The sequence below is a fragment of the Pelecanus crispus genome, chromosome 7, assembly GCF_030463565.1.
Source record: "Pelecanus crispus isolate bPelCri1 chromosome 7, bPelCri1.pri, whole genome shotgun sequence".
In the NCBI taxonomy this organism is placed as follows: Eukaryota; Metazoa; Chordata; class Aves; order Pelecaniformes; family Pelecanidae; genus Pelecanus; species Pelecanus crispus.
Window position 1 is genome coordinate 8,469,241 of NC_134649.1, and position 23,307 is coordinate 8,492,547.

The following is a 23,307-nucleotide window of genomic DNA, read 5'->3' on the forward strand; positions in this document are numbered from 1 at the left end:
TTTTATTGTCCATTTTGACATCCTGATAAGCTGTCTAAGCAGAGAATGTAGATTTGTATGTGGTCCCACATAAATACACTACATGAATAATAGAAGGATACTTGAAAAAATGAAAACACTGACTTGCAATGAAGAGAGTTCCCTGCATTTATCTTATTAATGGCTTGTCACCCAGGCTGGTGTGGGTTTGGTGACTTCGCTGCTCCTGCAGAAAGACTGACCAGTGACTATTAGAATCACATGCACAGTCAGGGATAAATGACAGATTTTTGATTCCTCTACGTATAGACCAGAAATGGCACTTAGTAGGGGAAAATTGAATTATCACCTAGGAAAGACTAACTGCCTTTTTCTTCCCATATCAGAACATACTTGGTCTGTGCACCTACCCTAAGAAAAAAGTTAGTTCTTTTAAGCCACAGATGGGGCATTTGAACCTGTTCCTTCTTTATTTGCTGCTGCATACAGATAAATAATAGAATTAATTATTCAATACTTTTCTGACTGCTCCCTTTGCACTCTCCCTGTCATGACCTAACTGGCAAAAAAACCCCCTATCAGCTAAGGATGAGAGTGCAAACTTTTTTGTTGTGAAAATACATACAAGCACATATGCAAATGTGAAGTAGTGAATGCTGCTAATAAGTCTTATCCACATAAAGTGGTTTGGGAAGGCAAATTAAAGAAATGAAGTTGCAAATACAGTCTAATTAGATATGAGTGAGACTTCCGTGGAAGGATGTTTTCATGGTGGAGTCTGTTACAGACCACCCAACCAAGATGAAGAGGCAGACAAAATATTCTATAAGCAGCTGGGAGAAGTCTCACAATCGCTAGCTCTTGTTCTCCTGGGGGACTTCAACCTACCAGATGTCTGCTGGAAATACAATACATCAGAGAGGAAACAGTCTAGGAGGTTCCTGGAGTGTGTGGAAGATAACTTCCTGACATGGCTGGTGAGTGAGCCAACTAGGGAAGGCTCTCTGCTGGACCTGTTGTTTATGAACAGAGAAGGACTTGTGGGTGATGTGATGGTTGGAGGCTGTCTTGGGCACAGTGATCATAAAATGATAGAGTTTTTGATTCTTGGAGAAGCAAGGAAGGGGGGTCGGCAGAACAGCTACCTTGGACTTCCAGAGGGCAGAATTTGGCCTGTTTAGGAGCTTGGTTGACAGAGTCCCTTGAGAGGCAGTCCTGAAGGGCAAAGGAGTCCAGGAAGGCTGGATGTTCTTCAAGAAGGAAATCTTAAAGGTGAAGGAGCAGGCCATCCCCATGTGCCGAAAGACAAGCTGGTGGGGAAGAAGACCAGCCTGGCTGAACAGAGAGCTTTGGCTAGAACTCAGGAAAAAAAGGAGAGTTTATGACCTTTGGAAGAAGGGGCAGTCAACTCGGAAGGACTACAAGAATGTCGTGAGGCTATGCAGGGAGAAAATTAGAAGGTCCAAAGCCCAACTAGAATTTAATCTGGCTACTGCAGGAAAAAACAATAAAAAATGTTTCTGTAAATACATTAACAACAAAAGGAGGGCTGAGGAGAATCTTCATCCTCTATTTGATACAAGGGTAAACATAGTGACAAAGGATGAGGAAAAGGCTGAGGTACTTAATGCTTTCTTGTCCTCAGTCTTTAATAGTAAGACCAGTTGTTCTTGGGGTACCCAGCTCCCTGAGCTTCAAGACAGGTACGGGGAGCAGAATGAAGCCCCCATAATCCAAGGACAAATGGTTAGTGAACTGCTACTCTGCTTAGACACTCACAAGCCTATGGGGTCAGATGGGATCCACCCCAGGGTACTGAGGGAGCCAGTGGAAGTGCTCACCAAGCCCCTTTCAAGCCTTTATCAGCAGTCCTAGCTAACTGGGGAGGTCCCAGCTGCCTGGAGGTTAGCAAATGTGATGCCCATCTACAAGAAGAGCCGGAAGTAGGATCCTGGGTACTACAGGCCTGTCAGTCTGTCCTTGGTGCCAGGGAAGGTCATGGCGCAGATCTTCCTGAGTGTCACCACGTAGCATGTACAGGACAACTAGGTGATCAGGCCCAGTCAGCATGGGTTTATGAAAGGCAGGTCCTGCTTGACTAACCTGATCTCCTTCTGTGACAAGGTAACCCACTTAGTGGATGAGGAAAAGTCTGTGGATGTTGTCTACCTAGACTTTAGTAAAGCCTTTGACACCATCTCCCACAGCATTCTTCTGGAGAAACTGGCTGCTCATGGCTTGGATGGGTATACTCTTTGCTGGGTGAAAAACTGGCCGGATGGCCAGGCCCAAAGACTTGTGCTGAATGGGCTTAAACCCAGTTGGCAGCCAGTCACAAGTGGTGTTCCCCAGGGCTCAATATTGGGGCCAGTTCTGTTTAATATCTTTATCAACAATCTGGATGAGGGGATCGAGTGCACACTCAGTAAGTTTGCAGACAACACCAATTTGGGCAGGAGTGTTGATCTGCTTGAGGGTAGGAAGGCTCTACAGAGGGATCTGGACGGGCTGGATTGATGGGCTGAGATCAATTGTATGAGGTTCAACAAGGATCAGTGCCAGGTCCTGCACTTGGGTGACAACAACCCCATGGAATGCTACAGGCTTGGGGAAGAGTGGCTGGAAATCTGCTCAGCAGAAAAGGACCTGGTGGTTTTGGTTGACAGCTGGCTGAACATGAGCCAGCAGTGTGCCCAGGTGGCCAAGAAGGCCAATAACATCCTGGCTTGTATCAGAAATAGTGTGGCCAACAGGACTAGGGAAGTGATCGTCCCCCTGTAATCAGCACTGGTGAGGCTGCACCTCAAATACTGTGTTCAGTTTTGAGCCCCTCAATACAAGAAAGACATTGAGGTGCTGGAGCTTGTCCAAAGAAGGGCAATGAAGCTGGTGAAGGGTCTAGAACACAAGTCTACAAGGAGCGGCTGAGGGAACTGGGGTTGCTTAGCCTGGAGAAAATGAAGCTGAGGGGAGACCTTATCACTCTTTGCAACTACCTGAAAGGAGGTTGCAGCAAGGTAGGTGTCGTTCTCTTTTCCCAAGTAACAAGTGATAGGACAAGAGGAAATGGCCTCAGGTTGCGCCAGGGGAGGTTTAGATAGGATATTAGGAAAAATTTCTTCACTGAAAGGGTTGTCAAGCATTGGAACAGGCTGCCCAGGGAAGTGGTTGAGTCCCCATTGCTGGAGGTACTTAATGGATGTGTAGACGTGACACTTAGGGATATGGTTTAGTGGTGGACTTGGCAATGCTAGGTTAACGGACTTGATGATCCTAAAGGTCTTTTCCACCTTAAATGATTCTATTATTCCATGATTCATTACTTGCCCTGTCTTTTTCATTTTCATTTCATCATTAAATTGATGTCACCCAACCAAAAAAGGAAGTTAAAAACACCCAAAACAAAACACATTAGCTCAGTGTCCCAACTTGCCCCTGTCTGGCTGTTTTTATATGAATATTAGAGCTCGTCAAGATGCTCATCAGGAACAAGGTTCAGAGTCAATTTATCTCCTTCTTTAATTAGTCGTTCATTCAGAAACAGATCCTATATGTCTCTGAACTATTTAATTATTCATAAGGATTTGCCAAGTAGATGTGAGCAGGTTTGGGGTTTTTTTCCTGAAGAGCTTGCTCTAAATATGAGTTTTAAGTACTGTTTGTCTGGTGTGCTGGTCATATATAACCCTTGACAAATCTTTCTAAAGGGAAAGCAAGCAGAGAATGGATAATGAACTTTCAGTTTACCTTTTTTTGTATGAGATACCCTTTGCATGATGTTTTCTGGTACTGATGTGATTTACAAACATTTTCACAGCTACATAACACATATCCATGCATACCAGTAATACCAACCAAACTGAAACTTGGCTCTACACTTCCATCAGCAACTGTTCAGACAGTTCTATGAAAATCAAGATCATCACATCAATCATCCATCCTTCTCAACCCAAATCTTCAGCAAGTTTGAAGCTGCTTATGCATCATTCTGCTGTTAGTGGCAAATCCATTTAAACCAACCTCATATTCTGTGCAGCTATTCATTGCCTTTTCAGCTAGGCCCAAACACCTGTTCAAACTCTGCTTTGCAATACAAGTGTGGCTCAAGGTTTGAAATGCCATGGACACTTTTGCATTCAGGGATTTTTTTTTTTTTTTTTTCTTTTGATAACAGCTTCAGAAATGTGTCTGTTTATCAGGAGCAAATCACTCCTTTGCTGGCATTTGGTGGGGCATGCTTACTAATGACATGTTGAATTATTTGAATAATGCTGTAGTGTAATGCCCACTCATCAATGCCATGTCTCCATCCTTCCCTCTTGCCCCATCTTTTCCTGGTTTCTTATGCAATGACTGAATGTTTGACACAGTTCAGTTTTGGTTCTCATATCTGATATGGAGGATGTTGCACATAAATGCATGGTTGCCTTCGACTGTGAGAGTTTCAGATACAGTTCTTATCCCTGATTCATTGATGGCTGAGATCTAAAAAGCTTTTTTTCATATAAAAATATTGAGAAAGTTGGAGAGTATAGAAGATAAATTGGGCAAGATTTTCACAGATTTTTATAAGCAGCACTGAGAGATTAAAATAAAATATAAGCAATTGGTGCCTGCCAGTTCAATGATACAGACGTGGGTCTTTCAGTTTGATTGGTAGGCACTCAGAGAAACCATGTGGTTGTCTAAATCAAAGGTAGAAGTGTCAAGCTTTCTAATTTTGCTGGTGGCCTGTGAGAACAATTTTGGCTTCTGTATACTTTGAGAATTTTCTTGCTAAATATACATTTATTTGATTATTGTTTCTTTGAATCAGAATATTACCAATTACATCTTGAGGATGTGTACCTACTGCTTTATGCAACATAAGCAAGAGAATGGATGATATGCTCAGAAATAACTGGTAGCTCTTGGTGTCTCCTATTTTGAAACCTCCCAAGCTGAGGTGCCTATAAAAAGGTTCAAGTTTCAGTCCTGATGCTTTTTTGAAACCATCTTTTCATGGTACCTCTACTTAGGTACTTAAATACCAAAACATCAAATTGCCCTTTTTCATGTTGTAGTCTTTCCTCTTGTGCCTCTATTTTCTGTTCCATAAAATGACTTTAACAGCCTTCACAAGTGCGGGAAGGACAGTTATAGGACTCATTAAATAAGTATGATGTCATTAGAAATCAAGGGTATTATGCAGAATATTACTTTAACAGTTATCTTGTGGGGCACGTTTAATATATATGTTTTTCTAATTCTGCTTTTGTAGGATTATGACTTGGAGACAGATGTGAACAAATTGAAGTCAAGGCCAGTGCTTGACCGGCCAGAGGAAGAGCTTGGACAATATGAAGCAATGTGTCCAGAACTTTCCCATAATTTTCAGGTACTATCATACTGTGACTTCCTTTATTTGTGAATATTCAGGAGTTTAAGAAATACTGGAAAGGGAGTACTGACAGGAGATAACTAGACAAGGCTATTGCAAAAGGAAACCTAGATATCTTATAGGACTGGAAAAACAAAGATTAAGACTTTTTGCTATAGTTTATTGGTGTGAATCAAGAGTGATAGAAAGGGAGTGATGTTGTTTGGTGCATAGTTGGCTGGGTATGGATTAACTAAGCGCTGTTGAATCAATTGCCACATGAGAAATCTGTCAGATAATAATTTGTATCCTTGCTGGCAATTTCAACAGCAATATCAAGATCAGAATGAGATGTGGAAAATAAATACTGTCAACTAGTGTTTTGAAGGAGGTGATGGAGAAGATTGCACTGCTGCTGAGTGAAATACACAGTTCAAATCATTGTTCTATTGCAGTTTGGGACAAGAAATGAAGAGGAGTATTGCACTCATTACAAGTCTTGGAATTTAAGAGAGCTGAAGGCCATGATTCAAATATGAATCTGGAAAGGTCCACTGGCTTCATGTATCTCCTGTAGACACAATGCTGTGACATTTATTATGACCATAAGTAGCCAAATGGGATTAATTTATACACTTGCATGAAGGCAGAGGTGGAGTTTCACATGACAGATTGGCCTCCTTTACCCTGCTGTAACATTTATATTCTAAAAAAATGCCTTGCGAATTATCTTCCCTAATTTGTTAGAACAATCAGCTTTGGTTGGCGATGACTCACCCAGATGACTCAGTCTGATCCTTTTAGTTTGAGGACTGCTGTTGAAACAGCTTTGTGGATAAAGAAATTCTGGCAGGTGGTCTATGGGCTGATTTTACTCTGGCTGTCTTATTGGATGAGTACAGTTTTGGGAGATTTGTAAATATTTTCTCTTTTTTCCTTGAAAGGTTTCCTCTGGAAGGAGGCGCAATCTGTCTTTTAGTTTCTTTTAATTTCTTCTGCTTTTTAAATTTAAAGGAGCTTGAATCAGAACCTGAGGAAGAGAAGAGCTTGGAGGACAGGACAGAAAGTCTTCCCTCTACTCCCTCTCATTTCATTTCAAGTGCTACTTCTGTGAAACATCCAAACTGCAGATGGAGAAACCAAAGGGTCACAGAGATGGGACCAGATCCAAGGGAAAAGGATTTCAAAGTCCCACTGCAGAGCTGGACAAAGAAGGAGAAATGCAGAAGGGATCTGATCAATGAAAAGGGAGACATTGTAGAAGCAGCCCAAGATACAGACTCCTGTGAAGGGGAAAATCCAGCCAGGATTCACATGCTTACTTTGCGTCCTCTCCCAAAAGAGGCTGCGTGGTACAAAAAAATGTTTTACCCTGAATGTGAGACCCCAGTCATTCCTAGTCCTGGAGGGAGGCTGGAGAACTCGGACATAGTGATAAATCTTCTGGAGAAACACCAAGCGGATATCCCATTCCACAGCCCTCACTTCTACATAGCTAGGGCCAAACGTGTTAAGTCCATACCAGACTACAAAGACTTGGCATTCCCTGATTTCTGGGGTCACCAGCCACCTCCTTACAGCAAGCCCATGCTGGAGCGCAAGTATGGGGTTCAAAGGTGATTGTGCTTTAATATCATTACCACACTGAGAGCTCTCAGGCTCAAAACTGGTTTATGTAGGTTCTGACTATCACGTCTCTGAATGTTTTAGGAAGTTATATAGTGAATTTTGGGTTATCCAGTGATTTGTCGCAAGGAGATAGGCCAAACAGCAGGATGATTTTATTTAGGTTTTCCTCCTGAGGAAAGGAAAATTGTATCTAACTGGATTACCAACAGGATTAGGAATCAGCAGGCTTATTTTCTATCTCTGACATGGATTTTCTGTGTGTCAGTGGATGAATTGTGAACTGTCTGCTAGCTGCTTTCTTTATCTCATAGGTGAAGGTGGTAGTGGCAACCTTGGAGTGACATGTTTATGGCTTCTGTGCATCCATAAAGACTCCCCTATCTCATATTCCAAATTGTTATTGATGAAACTAGTTATTGATAAATGTATCAATGTACCTATGTATGTGATGGGACTCTAAGCTGATCAAAGCTCTGACACAGATTTACTAGTGGCTTTTCCTTAAAGTAAGCAGACAAAAACCCAGAATAAGCTGTGAATCTGTGACCTTGTTAGAACACAAATGAGAACAAGTTCATTTTAGAGATGGAGAAGACTCTCTGTCCTTTCAGGATATGTTTTTGCCCTCAGTCTTGCTCTTAATCCAGCCACCTTTAGTGTGTGCAACAATGGGTCCCATCTGGCTTTTTAAGGAAAAATCCTTTCTGTCCTCTCAGAGGTATGCGTCTGTGTCAGGTTGTTCTCGGGAATCTCCCTTGTCTACCCTTCTGCTGCTGTGTCCCTTCTTGCTATGCCTCTCGCTCTCTGCCTGCTCCATGGGGTCCTGCAGGAGCTTCTCCTCCTTCCCTAGCATGTGTACCTGCTTCTGGGAAGTCTCTCATGAGCCCAGAGAGCATCACTGGGGACAAGGTAAGTAAGCTGCTTTCCCTCCCTGCTGCCCAGCCTACTAGGAGAAGGCAGCATATATGGCATGCAACACGCAGAAAGAAATAAAAACAGATTTCCCCTGTGGCACGCTGCTAGACACTGTTGTTTTTCTCATGTTATTTCAGGTGTTCAAATGATGGGAAAGCTGTGTTTTGAAGCTGTGCTGGGAGAGGAAGCTCTTCTTATAGATACGATTTTGTCTGTTTCATGTGTGGCTGTGTGCAGTGACTTTACATTTCCTTTTAGTGGCCTAGGAAATTATTAGCAGATACCAAAGAAGCTGGATTCTGTGCTAAACTTTAAAGTTGATCAACGCTAATCAAATCACATTTGTGAAAACCACTAATTTCTGACCTCCAGAGAGATAATGATTCTTTCTGCAGCAAATATAAAAGCTAAAAATTTTATTTAGAGGCAAAATCACTCTACCATCTTCTCCTTGCACTGTTGCTCTAAAAGATTTGCTTTTATGACTGTAATAACATGTGTAACCATACAGCTAAAATGGGAATAATCATATCATGCTTCAGGGCATAACATGATTGCTGCAAAGGTCAGGAAGAAAATCTGGTGTTTCACATTTGATCATCTTTAGGGATCAGAGAACTTCAGTTTAATAATGAGTAGAAATTAGCTTGACATAGAGTCAAGATTCACTATGAGACAGACTAGTAGGTTTATAAGTTATGGCAGATATTTCCTCATGGGGCAAGGCTGGCCATTTGGGAGATTGACATTGTCTGGGAAGAATTAAGGATAAATCAAACTTGACAGAATGTCATAGAGAATAAATATTTTACAGAATCAGTCATTTAACCCAAAAGGCAACTTGTTGTAATGGGATCGGAGCAAATGAAAGCTCACCTGAAATTAGCACATGGAAGTCCTCTTTCTTACCAGTCTTTCACAAGAATTTCCTAAGCCTCTTCATATTTCTTCTACAAGATTACCCTATACCAAGATTTCTCACAGTGTCATTACAGTTTGCTTTTTTTTTCTCCTAGGGACAAAGTGCTAGATGATGTTCGCCGCTTAATCCAGCCAGGTGATGTGATAGGCAGAACTGTTTTTGATTTAGAGGCCAGGTGGGTAACTTGAATTCGAGTACTGTAACCAGGGGCACTACCAGTGCTGGGTTAGATAGCAAGCTCAGTTTACTTGTTCAGCTCTGATAAAGGTATAGAAGAAATAACCTAGGAGGTAAAGGCCCAATAGGAAAAATATACAGGAGTAGAATCCTAGTATGTGACTCTGTGGAAAGGATTTATTGTGGAAGTCACTGAAGTAAGGGAGCCTCAAAACTTTTTAGACAGAACAAGAAAATCTATACATCAAAGGAACTCTATGGTGTCCCTGGATATGTGTGCATTGCATGTAGTGATTTGGAACAGAAGCATGCAGGCTGACACTGGGAATTGTGCCTATGAATCCACATGCAGTCCCTCTGCATCCTGAAGCAGCATTTCCCATTGGGAGTGCACCTGAGTGTCTGTACAGCTTGTGTCACAGGCCGTAGATGTACCCTGGAAGGTGTGGCACTTATAAAAGGCTTCTGAAAACAAATATCCAGCCTTGTGAACTGTTTTAAGTGCTCAACTATGGCTAGAAATTGTGGTCCTTGAGCAGATGCAGCACAGGGCAGCTGAGAGGTCCCAAATATGAAGAAATGAGTGACTCAACATTCTTTAGAGGAAAAAAAGGTGAAGGACAGTTTGAGGTAGGACAGAGTTGTGAAGCTTTTCAATATGAATTTAAGGGTTTCTAAGCTTTAGGAGAAGGAAACTATATAGATGAGGGAAGAGTAAATGTGTAGTAATTGTATATAGCTGCCTTATGCAATTCATAAATTAATGGGAATAACTCAGTGGGGAAAGTAACTGGAATAAAGAAAGTAAATATGAACTGGGGCAAAAGGGAGTATTGGGAAAGGAAAAGAAGATGAGATGTAGAAACACTAAGCAAGAGTAGAGAAGGATGCTGGACTGGATAGGAAGATTATGGATTTGCTCACCTCTTGCTACTTCTCAGAGTCTTGCTTATAAAAAAAAAACTTATAAAAACCTATTTTAGCATACAAAAGGTGCTGGGGAAGACTTGTCTTTGAAGCAACCTGCTATAGGTATCCTTGCTTTGATTTACTGCAGTTACTCAAGCCCAGGTGCTCCAGGCTGTCTGACATTCTTCTCCAAGTTTGAATCAGGAAACCTTCGCAAAGCCATCCAAGTGCGTGAGTAAGTATGCCTGCAGCAGCTGTGTTCCAACCTGCCTTTCTGCTGCGACCACAGCATGAAATGGTGGAGTTCTCCTGGGTTTGGAAAGGGTCGGCCAGGGAAGCAGGTTATGTGATGTGGAGCTTATCATGCCCTCCAACACCTAGATGTCATGAAAATAACAGGAGTGAGAAAAAAAAAGCTCAAAATGTTTTGACATGACTAATATAGTGTGAGTATTTAATGGTGTGTTTGGACACTGCTGGTTTGATGGTGTTCTTTGACTCTCACAGGATGTTAATTAACTTGATTGTATACCCCGCTGTCCTCAGCAGGTTCAGTGGCAGACTTGTGGGGTGTTCGTGTCTACCATTTTTTCTGGTTTTCTTTTACAGGTTTGAGTATGACTTAATTATGAATGCAGATGTGAACAGCAACCAGCATCACCAGTGGTTCTACTTTGAAGTCCGTGACATGAAATTAGCAGTTCCCTATCGTTTCAACATTATCAACTGTGAGAAGTTCAATAGCCAATTTAATTACGGTATGATCTTCGGGGAATTGGGGTAGTCTTCTGTTCACAAGAATATCCTTTTAATTCCATAAAGGTTTCAAACTTTCCATGTCTATAAGGGAGACTTTAATCTTATCTACCCTGAAATCCATTGAAAGAGTTACTTTAGATTTGTCAAAGGACCTTTCTCTGTCCTCATGAGGACTGAGGAGTAAGCTGAATATTGAGACCTGGCAGAGGATTTGTGGTGGGAAAAAAATGTCATTGTTCTGTGTTTAGAGACCAGAACTGAGGAAGAATGGCACTGGGACTGTGAGAGGGGGGAAAAAGATGATCAGTTGGAATTGAATGAGCAGCATAGGATTGGAAAGTGCTTCTAAGATTTAAATAAATGTAGATAATCCTCAGACAAATATTCATGATTCTGTGGGCTTATCCAGAAAGACATCTCTGCCTTCAGACCTGTTGAGACTTCTGCTAATATTAATGATAAAAAAAATTTCTGTTCCTTGCTGATTTTGAGCTCCTGTCATAGTCTGTGGTTCAGGAGGAAGGTGGCGTTGCTCAGAAATAAGCAGGGCAAATCCTAGCTTTCTTGCCCATTTCAATGCCCATTTTAGAAAAGAAATTATTTCTTCTGCATGGAGATTGGGTTGAATTCTTAGCTGGCATAGGCTGGTTTTTTATTTGTTTCCAGGGAGCTGTGTTAATTTACACCAGCTTAAGACCTGACTCAGAATGTTTAATAAGCCCCTAATATCAGACTTTGCATTCCTCTGAAGCTCTGTAGATACAGCCTTCGACATCACCAGCAGAACTCTCTCAGGATCAATGTACCTAAAACAAATAGCATTAGAAGCTGGAATGACTTGTCACTTGTACTTGTGAAACTGGCTGTATGAGTGGCACAATGAATTATAAGGCATTTGCTCTTCAACCCTAGGAGCTGGAGTTCAAGTATTCATATAGATCCCAAATGAAAATGACTTTTTTTTTTTTTTTGTTATCTTATTCTGTTTCCCTGAATTACCAAACAATTCAGTGTGGTGTGTCTGGTAACAGCCTGAAAATGAAGTATGTTGAGGTCCTACTGTAAACCCTGATACAACCTCTGATACAGCCACCAGTAGCTTCTTAGCTAGAGATTTTGGCTATTATTGGTGAAAGGTTGCTTGTTGTCTGCTAGTTTGGCTGTTGTCAGCATTTATAATCTCATTTTTTGCATCTGAAATTGTACATGACTCACATGTTCAAGTGTCCAGTGAAAAACATATTTGGAAGAAATATGTGAAAATACCATCTGCTGTAAGGAGGGAGGCTAAGCCATGGCTTGCTTTTGTATGGTTTGTATGTGGGATTGGCCATTAAAGCAATTCTTCTGTGGGTTACTTCTGCTGATCTGAGAGGGCAGTGAAGCTCTAGCTTATCTGGCTTGGCTGAGCGAAGCTCACTACCCCTTCCAGCACAGGCATAATATTTACACAGTCTGTTGGTAAGAGATACTGTTTATTCACTATGTTCCCTCTCTACTTTCCTGGGCTAACGCCCATGCTATAATACTAAAATCTTCCAGTTATGATGTAGTGCCAAAGTGCCATGGGTGGCAATACTTTACGGCTCCCGGTTACTGATCTGTTTTGATTTTTCCCTTTCCTTTTGCTCTTGGTTAAATGACACTGTGTAACTTTCAAATCAGCAAAAAGGATGTTTAATAAAATAGTTGTGACTAGAAGCAGGGCAAGTCAGGAGGTGCAGCCCCCACCTCTCTCTTTCCCCCTTTTTCACTAACTTTACCATGGGAAATAATGGGATTTCGTCAGAAGCCTGATTTGTGTTTGTTTTCTAAAACTGAATGTTTCCATAGGGAAAGTGGAAAGGAAAAACTGATTTTTTTTTTTTTTTTAATTAAAATGAGATGGCAGACCAGTATCAGCCATCACTCTGAGGCAGTTTGTGTGTGTCCTTTGGACTCACAGAGAAGGGCAGGAGGTGGCATTTGGGATGCTGAGAGCACTGCAGACCCTGAGACTCTCATCCCTTGTCTGATGAGGTGGACTTCTGGGCAGGACTGTGTCTCTCGAAACTCACTGTGGCCCACGTCCTGGAACCAAACACAGAATTGCTTCCTGTACGTGGCTCACGGCACTGGTTCAGGAAACAGCAATACAGAGGTTAGTGCTACCCCACACTGCAGCCAAAGGTGAGCTGGAAAGGCATTTCTGCGGGTACACTTGCCAGCTCTTAAAGTGCTGGAGAGTGTAACAGAAAAACCCAAAGGAAGAAGGGAAACTGAATAGCTGCTTATGGAAATATGTCATCAGTATTAATGACTTTCAAGCATCACCTCCTTCTAGCACAAGAACAGCCAAGAGAAGGCTCAGGAGGCAACTTATAAACATGCATAAATGCTCAAAAGGGTGTTTCTCCCTTTCTTAGATATGCTTTCACAGAAGTGCTGCCAGCATCATTGCTGGGCTGAGCTGTGGCTGTGCTGGGTCCACTGGAGCTGGCTGGTACCACCACAGGTCAGAGGCCACCCCTGCAGCTGCCAGCACCTCTCCAGGGACACCCCATGCAGACAGCTTCACTGGTGAGGGCAGGATCCTTACTATACTTGAAAAAGAGCAGGCAGGTGTGTAGAGCAAAGGAATTTGATACAAAAACTGCCTGCAGATGGGCTGGCTTCATGGAGCTGTGAGTGATGTATACACAACTCAGATCAGAGAAATCCTCGTACCTTGGGGCATGAAATGGTAATATTTTGGAGGTCAGGAAGAAATCACCACCTGGCATAATATGGTACAAAGATGGATGCTATCATTATCAGCATTTACGACACGTAGGTATTATTTATGTCTAATAGCAAGTTTAAAACCTTCTAATTTTGCTTGCTACTTTCTGAAGGTACGGTACCGGATGCACCGCAGATTTCTAATGCTGTGGTAGGATTAAGGATTCAATAATGGTGCAGCCAAGCATAAAATATTGGACTAACCAAATTACTGATCTTGTTGATACCTCAATTCCTAGTTCTTTTCTTTGCCTTCCTCTGTAAACAGAGCTGCTTGAAGTGCTCCTTTACAAAAGCCAGTCAGATAACTTATTTTCTAATGAACTTCATTCAGCTCATTTCTTCTGGAGGTGCTTTTTGTACAGACATGGCTATATCAAAACAAAGCATGGGGCTTTGGGAAATGTATTTACTTTGCATAAACTATCTGCAGAGAGAACACAGACAAAATAATGATGCTTCTTGTTTAGCCTTTTCCTCCACATCCCTGTCTTTTCCAGCCAGGGAAGTCGTGTCACTTGAAACTGTCTTGTTTTATGTAGGCATGCAGCTGGTCATGTATTCAGTGAAGGAAGCTCTCCAGGGCAGGCCTTGCTGGCTTCGGGCAGGCCATGATATCTGCTACTACAAGTAAGTGCATTTTTGGTGAATAATTTGTGGCTTCCTTTCCCCTCTGTTCCCCTCCTGTTAACTGTATTGATGTTGTTAACCTCTGACCACCAGTGCCACCTGTTTCAAATATCTGTAAATTGGTGCTAGTTCAATGTGTAATGTGCTTCCAGCTTCAGAAAACAGCCACAAGTGAGATCTCTATATTAGATGCCTGGGGAGAAACAGGGCACGTGCAGAATTCATTTCCCTAGGAGGAAGGAGGAGGAAAGGGAATGGAGGATGCTCAAACCTTATGGATGCAGCCAGGAATACCAGGAAGCTTAACCCATAAAGGTAGTGTAGTTGGCTTTTTCCCTTGTCCAGGAAGAAATGAGCTGGATGGAATAATCGTTTTCCTTTTGCATACATCAACTTTTCTAAGAGATAAGAGATAAGCTTATCTAAGAGATAAGCTGAGGAGCTAAAGAAGGGTTAGCATATACAAGGGGGTGTGTGTGTATATATATACACACACTATGTACACCTATACATACAGGTAGAAATAGACATATACAAATACACATTATTTATCTGTTTGCGAATCTGTCTCTGTACCTTAGTATCTTCACCAGCTTCCCTTCTCTGCAAAGCTGGAACTCAAATCCTGCAAGGCAAACCTCTCTGTGGACCACACTTATTGGCACCATGGCACTGTTTATAGATCTTGTCCTGATAGCAGAAACAGTAGGGATTAGCCCTACTCACTGTCATGCAGGAACTTTTATCTTTCTACCGGGGCCAGGCAACAGTGGTGTAAAGGAGTTCTGACAAGCTCAGGGCGGATACTTATGCAAGTTGCCTGTTTCAGGCTGTTTCTGCAGTGTGTCAGTGCCTCAGAAGAAAAACACTAGGTCAATCTCCTCTTTTAACTTATATCTGAGCTGAAGCTTGACTCACGTGAGAAACATTCTCACCCAGGTATTTCATTTTCATGCAGAAAACTGATCCCCGATTCATTCTGGTTATTACAGTCAACGAAGATGAGTGTGGAGCTTGGCGTTTCAGTATGTTGAATGAACCCTGCTTTACTTTCTCAAGACTTCCAAAATGTTATCTACAACACATAATTATTTTAAAGATGATCATTGAAAGGGTTTTCAGGACTAGGATAATTGATATTTTTTGGATTAGAAAATCTGTGCAGAGTTGAAGGCTGGGGGTCAGAATAGAACAAGGAGGAAAGTTAGGTGTGAGTAAATGCATTTGGTTGAGTGCCTGCGAGTGGGATGTCTGGGAATGATGCAGCCTGGGGTGGTGCAAGCAGGAAGAGGAGCCCTGCACTGCAGAAAAAGAGGTCATATGTTGAGGATGAACTGGTAGAGCATTATGGGTGAAGTTCATATACTTTGTAACGAAATACTGCAGCATTTGGTGTTAATTAACTATTTTATCCTGGCCTTACCTGTCATGACTTGAAAGCTGGGGCTGAGAATGCCTGAGTGATGAGTTTTCCCTTTTTTTTTTTTGTTTTGATTTTTGTTTGTTTGTTCTTCTAATTACTTTTTCTATCATAATCCCTATTCACTAGTTTGCATCACCAAAATGTCTTGGTGTCTCAGCACTCTATGGGCACTGCATCGGGCACTGTATAAACAAACCAACAGTCTGGTCTTTGCCCCTAATACCTTGCAGTTGAAGCATAGGGCTTGGGCTACCCAATGACTATAGACAGGCAGGGAAATACAAGAAAACAAAAGGTGTTAACACAATTAACAATAATGATAGTGGTCTGGCATGGTAAGTAGTGTTCTCAGGACAGGGCTGAACTTTTCTGATGTTCTCAGTGGTACTCCTTTCTTCATGAACTCATGCTGAGACTGATTTTAGAAACTGATGTGAAATAATGGGCTTTCTCTTTGTCAGAAATTGTATTTGTGTTGTAGTTCACAATGTTGCTGTTAGGTTCAGAGGTGGCTATGTTCACAAGTGGATTTGATAAGACAATAAACCCAAACAATGGCAGTGGACTTCCTTCCAGAAGTAGCAGAGCCTCAAACTTGTGTTGATACAAAAAAAATTCCAAGTCATCCTAAATATCTGTTGTAATCTCTTCTCTGTCTTTTTTTTTTTGTCTTCTTTTTTTTTTTTTTTTTTTTTTTTTTTGTTGGGGGTGGGGGCGGTGCAGTGCTGAAGGCTCAGATTATCCTCTCTCAACCTGGCATCCTGCTGTCTGTAGCAATTTGAGTAGCTTTTTTATTTTGTTTCAAGTACTCCTCACTAACCTTTATTCACCTAACCTTTTCTACCTCGAGAGCTAATGTACTGTGGTGCAGTGGCTTCCCTTTGCATGCCTGTAACCTCTGGCTTCTGTGAGTATTGGCTTCTGGTTGGGCAAACTTTACATGCTGATTACCATAGCAGTGACTTCTCATGTCATAAGCAAGGCAGTTATTGTGCAGTGATTAAACAGCAGCTGACTACTGAGATTAAGCCATGTTTGTACAATTAAGCTTGTAAACAGATTCTTGTTCAGAATATGTGAGAGAATGGAGTTTTATTGATTTGGAAAATTCTGTGTTTTCTAACCGTACATTGAATTATATGTCAACATATTAATCTAGGATAACTACTTGTTGTCTGTCTCATTTACTGTTTATTCCAGGTTTAAACATGGTTTTGTATATACAAGAATGTACACACACACGCACACACATATATGCACTTCCACCTCTACTGAAATCTAATTTTTTTCTTTCAGTGATTATAGAAGAGATTCCCAGTCATGGGAAGTTGTATGTGGGAGGGAATGTGAAGAAAGTATGTTTGGGGTTGCTCAGACTTTGGCTCAGGATAGGAGGAGATGGGATTGCTATAGTGATATCATACTGCCTGTGTTTTGGGAAAGAGCTCGCTTCATTTCCATTCACCCTGGTCACAGGTATACTGGGGTGGGACTGGCACATTTTGAAGGGAACCCCATCTAATTACTTTCACCAGGAGTTATTCATAAATATGGGAAAAGAATGATATACTTACAAAAATAAGGAAGGATTCAAAGATGCCCTTAATTGCTTTTACAGAAGGGCTTCTATTGAGAGCAACCTCTGAGCTGAAGGACAGTGGGAGGAAAGGCACATTTGCAAGATGTCTGGGTGATGCATGTTGGCTGATTTTTGCTGACATTCATCTTCACTGAAGATGGGATAGTTCACTCATAAAGATGAATGTTGTGGCACAGCTCTGTCATCACGTACCTTTCCCATATGTCTCACGAGAGGTTTTTATGTTACGGAGAATATTAGCAGTGTTCCTGTCAAAAGGAAGCTGAGTGACACTTCTGCTCTATTTTATTGCCTCTCTGTGAAGTGACAGGATACACCCATGATAAACACAGTTGCAGTTACTATAAGATCACCTAATTCACTTGCTGTCTTGGCAGCTTTTATGTGCTGAATAATATTCCTTTCCAGCGAATTATTTAAGGAACAATGGCAGCATGTTGAATTGGTGACAATGTGCTTGTGCCTTTGGTTTCACGGCTCATTCTAAGCATATTATCTAACCTCCAGCTTTTCCAGATGATAGTCAGTTCATGTATAGTAATAAGGTACATGGAGTGTTTTGTTCTCACATCACCACTAAAGACTTGGCTGTATGGTGATCACAGTAGTCTCAGAATTGGGTCTTCTCTTTTTTTTTTTAGCATCTTTATAATCACGTTAGATTCAATCTTCATCATAGCAATAGCAGGCCACCTTTCAGTTCTAGCGATAGCTACAAGCACCTGACCTTTACAATATGACTGAATGCCTTAATAGCAAGATGGCTGTGGGAATGTTCTGCTTCGACTGGGATTCTGCCTGCAATCTTGACAATTAAGGTGCCTTAACATGGATTTGGCCCTTGAAAGGGAAGTTGTATCGTGCCAGTTTCCAATGTGGCAGACTCCAGAATAACAGCTATGCCCTGTAAATTGTTAAATACTGCTTTTTTTTATGGTATGAATCAAGGTGTTACTAAAGCATATTGCACTGAGTAGCCACACTTAGAGATGTAGAAGGTCAGGGCATGTAAAACAAGGACACTAGACTCTAGGTGGTAGAAAGATTTTGGACAAAGGGAATGCATCAGGAGATTAGAAGTAATAAATAATTTACTTTCCCTTTGGGTTCTGTTTTGAAATGGCCTAGAAATCTGGGATATTGATTTTTTCATCTGCCATTTTAGTCTAAGCTGATACAATGTCATATTTCATCACCTACCAGTGCTTTGTACTATACTAAATGCTGCAGACAGGAAGTCTAAAGTTGAGATGACCAAGAGATGTTGTTCTTGTATCAGTGCTTTCGAATTCCTGAGTTACAATCCAGCTCCTTTACTGACCTGCCTGTATCTTTGGCCAAGTGGCTTCATCTGTCTGTGTCTCAGTTTCCCCATCTATAAAGGATGGAAAATTAGTCACTTATCTGCCACCCAAAGAATGGGAATAGATAAATGGGGAGCAAGTTTTAATTAGGTAATGCTTGCAAAGGTCTTTTAAGCTTAAAAAAATATTGTACAGAGTAAGTGATAAGTAGTATTATAATTATTATTAAGTAACTTTCCATCACAGCTATGCTAGAAATATACTACCTGTACATTATTTCTGAAGAACAGCAAGTGAAATGATTTAACTATTACAAAGTGACTGAAAGGCACAATAGATACAGCTTGCATGCTGATTAAAAACCACACGCTTTGGTCTCTTATTTTCTTTCCAATAATCAGTGTATTAGTTTCTAGAGAGTCTGTGAGACTTTGTGAACATTTTTTGACAGAGAACACAAATAAGGTAGTGAGGACTAGATGTTGCTAGGGTCTTTTTTTGCTTCCCTCTTCATTGCTTGTTAATTTGGGCTTCATGCTGGTGTGGTAGAGTGTTGTGATGAAAAAGGGTGGAGGAACAAGGAGGCAATAGAGCTATCTTGGGGCGACAGCAGTAGGAGGAGAGGGAGGCAAGGAAGAAAAATGCTGGGGTTTGGGGGTTTTTTTAGGTTTCTTTTAAAAAGATTCAGAGCTACTGCATTGTATGATGGATTGTGAGGAGACCAGATTATATGCAGTAGGAATACATGATCATTTACACTGCTTACATACAGGTGGGTTTTCTTTTTAATGCATGAGTGATAGAATATTGAAGCTGCACAAAGCCACTTGTGAAGTTCCTGTTACTACCAGATAGTTTGCTATAGATTGAAGCAGGTGTCAGGAAGTGACTCAAAAGTCTGGAAATACCTGTTTTGGGTGAGCAGTTTGCTGGAACTGCAGAGGTGCTCAAAACAAGAACGAAATGTGCCGCTAAGCGGTTCAGTGAGAGCACTGTGCATGGGTACCCTCAGGATCATGCCATCTGAGCACTGTCAGGAGTAAGGACCATTGACTAGCAAGGTAGCATCGAGGCCAGAGATGTCTGGTCGTGCAAAACCTCTGGGTTAAGTGACATTTTAGACAGGAGAAATATTTTTGGCTGCACACTTACAGACTATAGAGGGAGAAGCCTTTACTGGAGCGTTAAGGACAGGTGGGAATACTTTCCCCAATGTGTACTTAAGATATTTAGGCAGTATTTGCCCACAAAGACCTGCTTCCTCCCACAGCTCTGACTACTAATGTGAATTTGGAGGGGGGGAGGACTCAGAAGGTCTCAGCACTTTGTGACAGCTCTTTATGAATAAGGTCATCTAACCGTCTAAGTGACACTGAATATAATAGAGGCTATGGAGATGAGTACTTTCCTTATGCACTATATAAGAAATGGTTCTTAATTATCCTTCACTGTCAAAATTATCAGGAACTAGATTAAATGTCATTGTCCTGACTTAAAGAAAGAAAGAAAAAAAAAAAAAAAAGAATCAAATCCTGGATCCACTGAAATACATATATAATAGCTAAGTAGATGTTTCTATATTTGTGGGTTCATTGCATTTTTTTTTTTTCTGCTGAATCTCTTTGTCCAATATTAAGGTGGTTTATTTGCAAAAGAAGTGTCGGGGTGAAGGGTTCAGCTGAGAATAAAATCATAGGCTTTTCAGTTTGCCACTGTGACTCAGTGTTCCTGTACTATCTATTGATCCAGTCAGTATCACTCACCCCACATGTTCCTAACTATTAAATTCAGGTGAAAACCCAGCAGCATTGTATTGTGTCTTCTCTATGAAAAAGAGCTGATTATTTTGGAGAATTTGACAAGAATAATTATCTTTTCTCTCCACCCCTTTGAATAAAAATGAACAGCAGCAAAATAAACTAGTATTGTAAATTTCAGGAGCTGAAATTGCATCTTTTGGTTGCCTCTTCTATTTTGCATTTTAATGCAACATTGATGATAACATTTGTCAAAGAAACCTCACAGTCCTTCAGAATCAGAAGGTTCGGCAACAGCATAATTGGTGCGATGTGGGAAAAATATTGTTTGAAATGTATTTATGGATGCGATTTGCTGTGAGGCTTCTCCCTAAAGTGCATGAATTGTCTCTTCATCTCTGCTGAAAGAAAACTTTCTTACTCAGCCTAAAGTCATTTCTTTGTCAGAGTAAGTCTCCTGCAAGAGAGTCTAATCCTGGGACTAGATTGAGAAACTCACTTTAAGATTTTGTAGTTTTAACGAAGGGAGTGTCAAGGGCCTGAGTGCACTAGTAGACCTCTATGTCCCTGATCAGCCCCACCCAGGCCCCCACCCAGACCCTCTGCCCATGGGCCCGGGAGCTCTGTTTAAGCTCTGTCCTGGCCACTCAGCCCGTCTGAGCTCTGTTGTGGTGAGGCTCCAGCTCAGTCACTGCTGTGGCTGTGCTTTGCTATGAACTCTGGTGATCTGCATCCTGACCCATGGACAGACCTCCTGGCTTGGCCCAGACCTGCCTCACCACCACAAACTTGTCTGATGATCTGCATGCGTGGTTAAACCTGTCTGTCCCCCCCAGCCTAGGCATGACCTGCTCAGGTACTCTGGGAGGGGACCCTGGCTGGTGAGGCCCCTGCTCTGCTGGCTTCCATATCAAGCTCAGCTCCCCATCTTTTAGGGAGCAACTGGTCCTTGCTGCTCCCTGACAAGGAGAGGCTCAAGTCTTCAAAAAGGAGGGATTCAAAAGAGAGGATTTTTTTGGTAGCTCACAACCTGCAGATCTGTATGAGGTCACTTCTCCTCTGTGTGCAGTCTCTACCCAAGCCCACTCTCCTCCTCTTCCTACTCAGGAAAGAGCCTTTGATGATATTTGAAATATTTTTACGTATGTCCTATTTATTTTTTTTTATTCCTGGAATATCCCTTTTCTTCCTGTGGTAAAACTGAATGGTTGGTTTGGCAGAGTATTCATATTTTCTAAATCTCCAGACTTTCACAGAATATTTTCACATGGCATTGTTCAGGGCTGTGAATAGGTACCTGCATCTCTGAGAAAGATAACTTGGATGTCAGAAGCAATACAGTAGTGTTAGCTGAATGCATTAGTTCAAATACATCTGGACTGTGCTATATGAACTAGTATTAGCTGGCTTCTTATTTGCACCTTCGCAAAATGAAACAAACTGTTATTTTTCTATGAGAGAGCTCCCATCCATCAACAGCACGTGACTAGCTGCGACTGGCTGTGCCCAGTACTGCCACATACAGCTCTGCCTCTTAACTCCCTGCTAGTCTTCGTGTACTGCATGAATCCCAAGGCACCCTTGAATCTCGTGTACCGCCTTGGTCAGTGGTACTTACCGTCATGATCCTGTTTGCTTCTCTGCCTCGTGGAGCCATGGTTTCTCTAACCTTGCTTCCTTCATATAGCCTGTAAGTGCATTGCTGTGTTACTGGATGTTGTTTAGCACTGTGTTATATTTTTGTACCTGTTCATTGCTGGGATTGGATTGATTGTACTTTTATGGGGGTTTTCCAGTCTTGGTACAATGACTGGTTGAGTGTGGAGCCCATCTAGAGCATGAGATGAAAACTCCTTCAGAGTAGACACTTCTCAGAATGCTTTGTTCTTTCATGGCTGCTCCAGATGTGCATCTGGAAGTGATAACCATCTACTTCCTTCTTTCTCTTTCTCCAGGAACCACTACTGCTGCAGTGCAGCTGCAGGAGGAGGCATGAGAGGAAAATGCTACTACACGCTCACCTTCACCATCAAGTTCCCTCACAAAGATGATGTCTGCTACCTGGCCTACCATTACCCCTACACTTACTCCACAATGATGGTAATACTGATATATCCACCCAGACAAGCTAATGGGCCTGACAGTTTGGAGCTGCCCTGGATGAGATTTTGAGATAGTGTAGAGAAATGTCTGTATGGGATAAGCTGAGGTACAAACCATTAGTTCCTTTACCAGTCAGAAGATAAGGCAAACCAAAGATGTCTCCATTTGCTTGGGGTGAGAAGCAGGGGGCTAAAGATAAGTCAGATGTGAAAGCTGCGTGCTCCTTTTCCTGACAGAAGGTAACAGTTCTGGTTTCAGAGCTGCACCTGGCAATACCATGGTGCTGGACCTCATGTGAGTGCATTGTCAGCTGTTTCCTCTGTGCCAGCTGGAGTGTCAGTAGGCATTTGTGACACCCTCACTAGTGCTGTCAGTACAGAAACTAAAAGAATACAAGTCTAAGGCATAAATTATTTTATTAAGTTTTACCAAGTTTGCTTTCTGGGGAAGGATTTGTTTTCTACAGTCTTTTCTGGCCAGGGGTGGATGGTAAGGGAATTTTCTGGGAAATGCATACATTGTGCTTTCTCTATGATTGATGTAGGAGAGCCCAAGGTCTGAAAGGAAGGTAGGATAAAAGAAAGGAAATGCATGGCTCTGGGAGTAGCTTTGCTTTATTGTTAAAGATGAGAAAGATGTTACTGAAAAAGAAGACACACAGTTCCAGTAGACCAGTTCTCCTTCCTTCTTCCCCCAGTTTCCATTGTCAGCACTTTTTCTGGCCAATAAATGCTGATGTAGGTTGATGAATTTTGGGGTCACTCTATTTTTTTACAGTGGTATCAGTTTGCCATTACCAGATGTGAAAGACTATGCTTTCAAGGGAGACAATGTCCTCTCCCACTTACTAGCCATGCCGCTCAGCATGCCAGCATAGTTAGGCTTAGATTAATTCCCACTCAGACAATGGTCTCTTGTCAACTGCTTTGCATCCCATTATAGATGTTGAAAGAAACTGCTTCCAATATCTGGGAGAGGGCCAGTCAAGCCTTCACAGTTCAAAATATGCGTGCCAGCTTACTTCTCATTAGGCTTATGGGTACCAGTTACTCCTCAAAATCAATGAGGAAGAGTGTATGCT

At 41.7% G+C, this 23,307-nt stretch overlaps 1 protein-coding gene across 1 annotated transcript in view; it reads left to right on the forward strand.

Moving 5' to 3' along the window:
- Positions 1-23,307, forward strand: part of AGBL1 (AGBL carboxypeptidase 1) — a 279,320-nt gene that overhangs the window by 49,813 nt on the left and 206,200 nt on the right. The window contains exons 9-15 of the mRNA XM_075714164.1: positions 5,240-5,356; positions 6,353-6,954; positions 8,899-8,979; positions 10,039-10,125; positions 10,500-10,648; positions 13,952-14,039; positions 22,079-22,223. Of these exons, the coding sequence (XP_075570279.1) occupies positions 5,240-5,356; positions 6,353-6,954; positions 8,899-8,979; positions 10,039-10,125; positions 10,500-10,648; positions 13,952-14,039; positions 22,079-22,223 (1,269 nt within the window). The remainder of the gene's footprint in view (positions 1-5,239; positions 5,357-6,352; positions 6,955-8,898; positions 8,980-10,038; positions 10,126-10,499; positions 10,649-13,951; positions 14,040-22,078; positions 22,224-23,307) is intronic.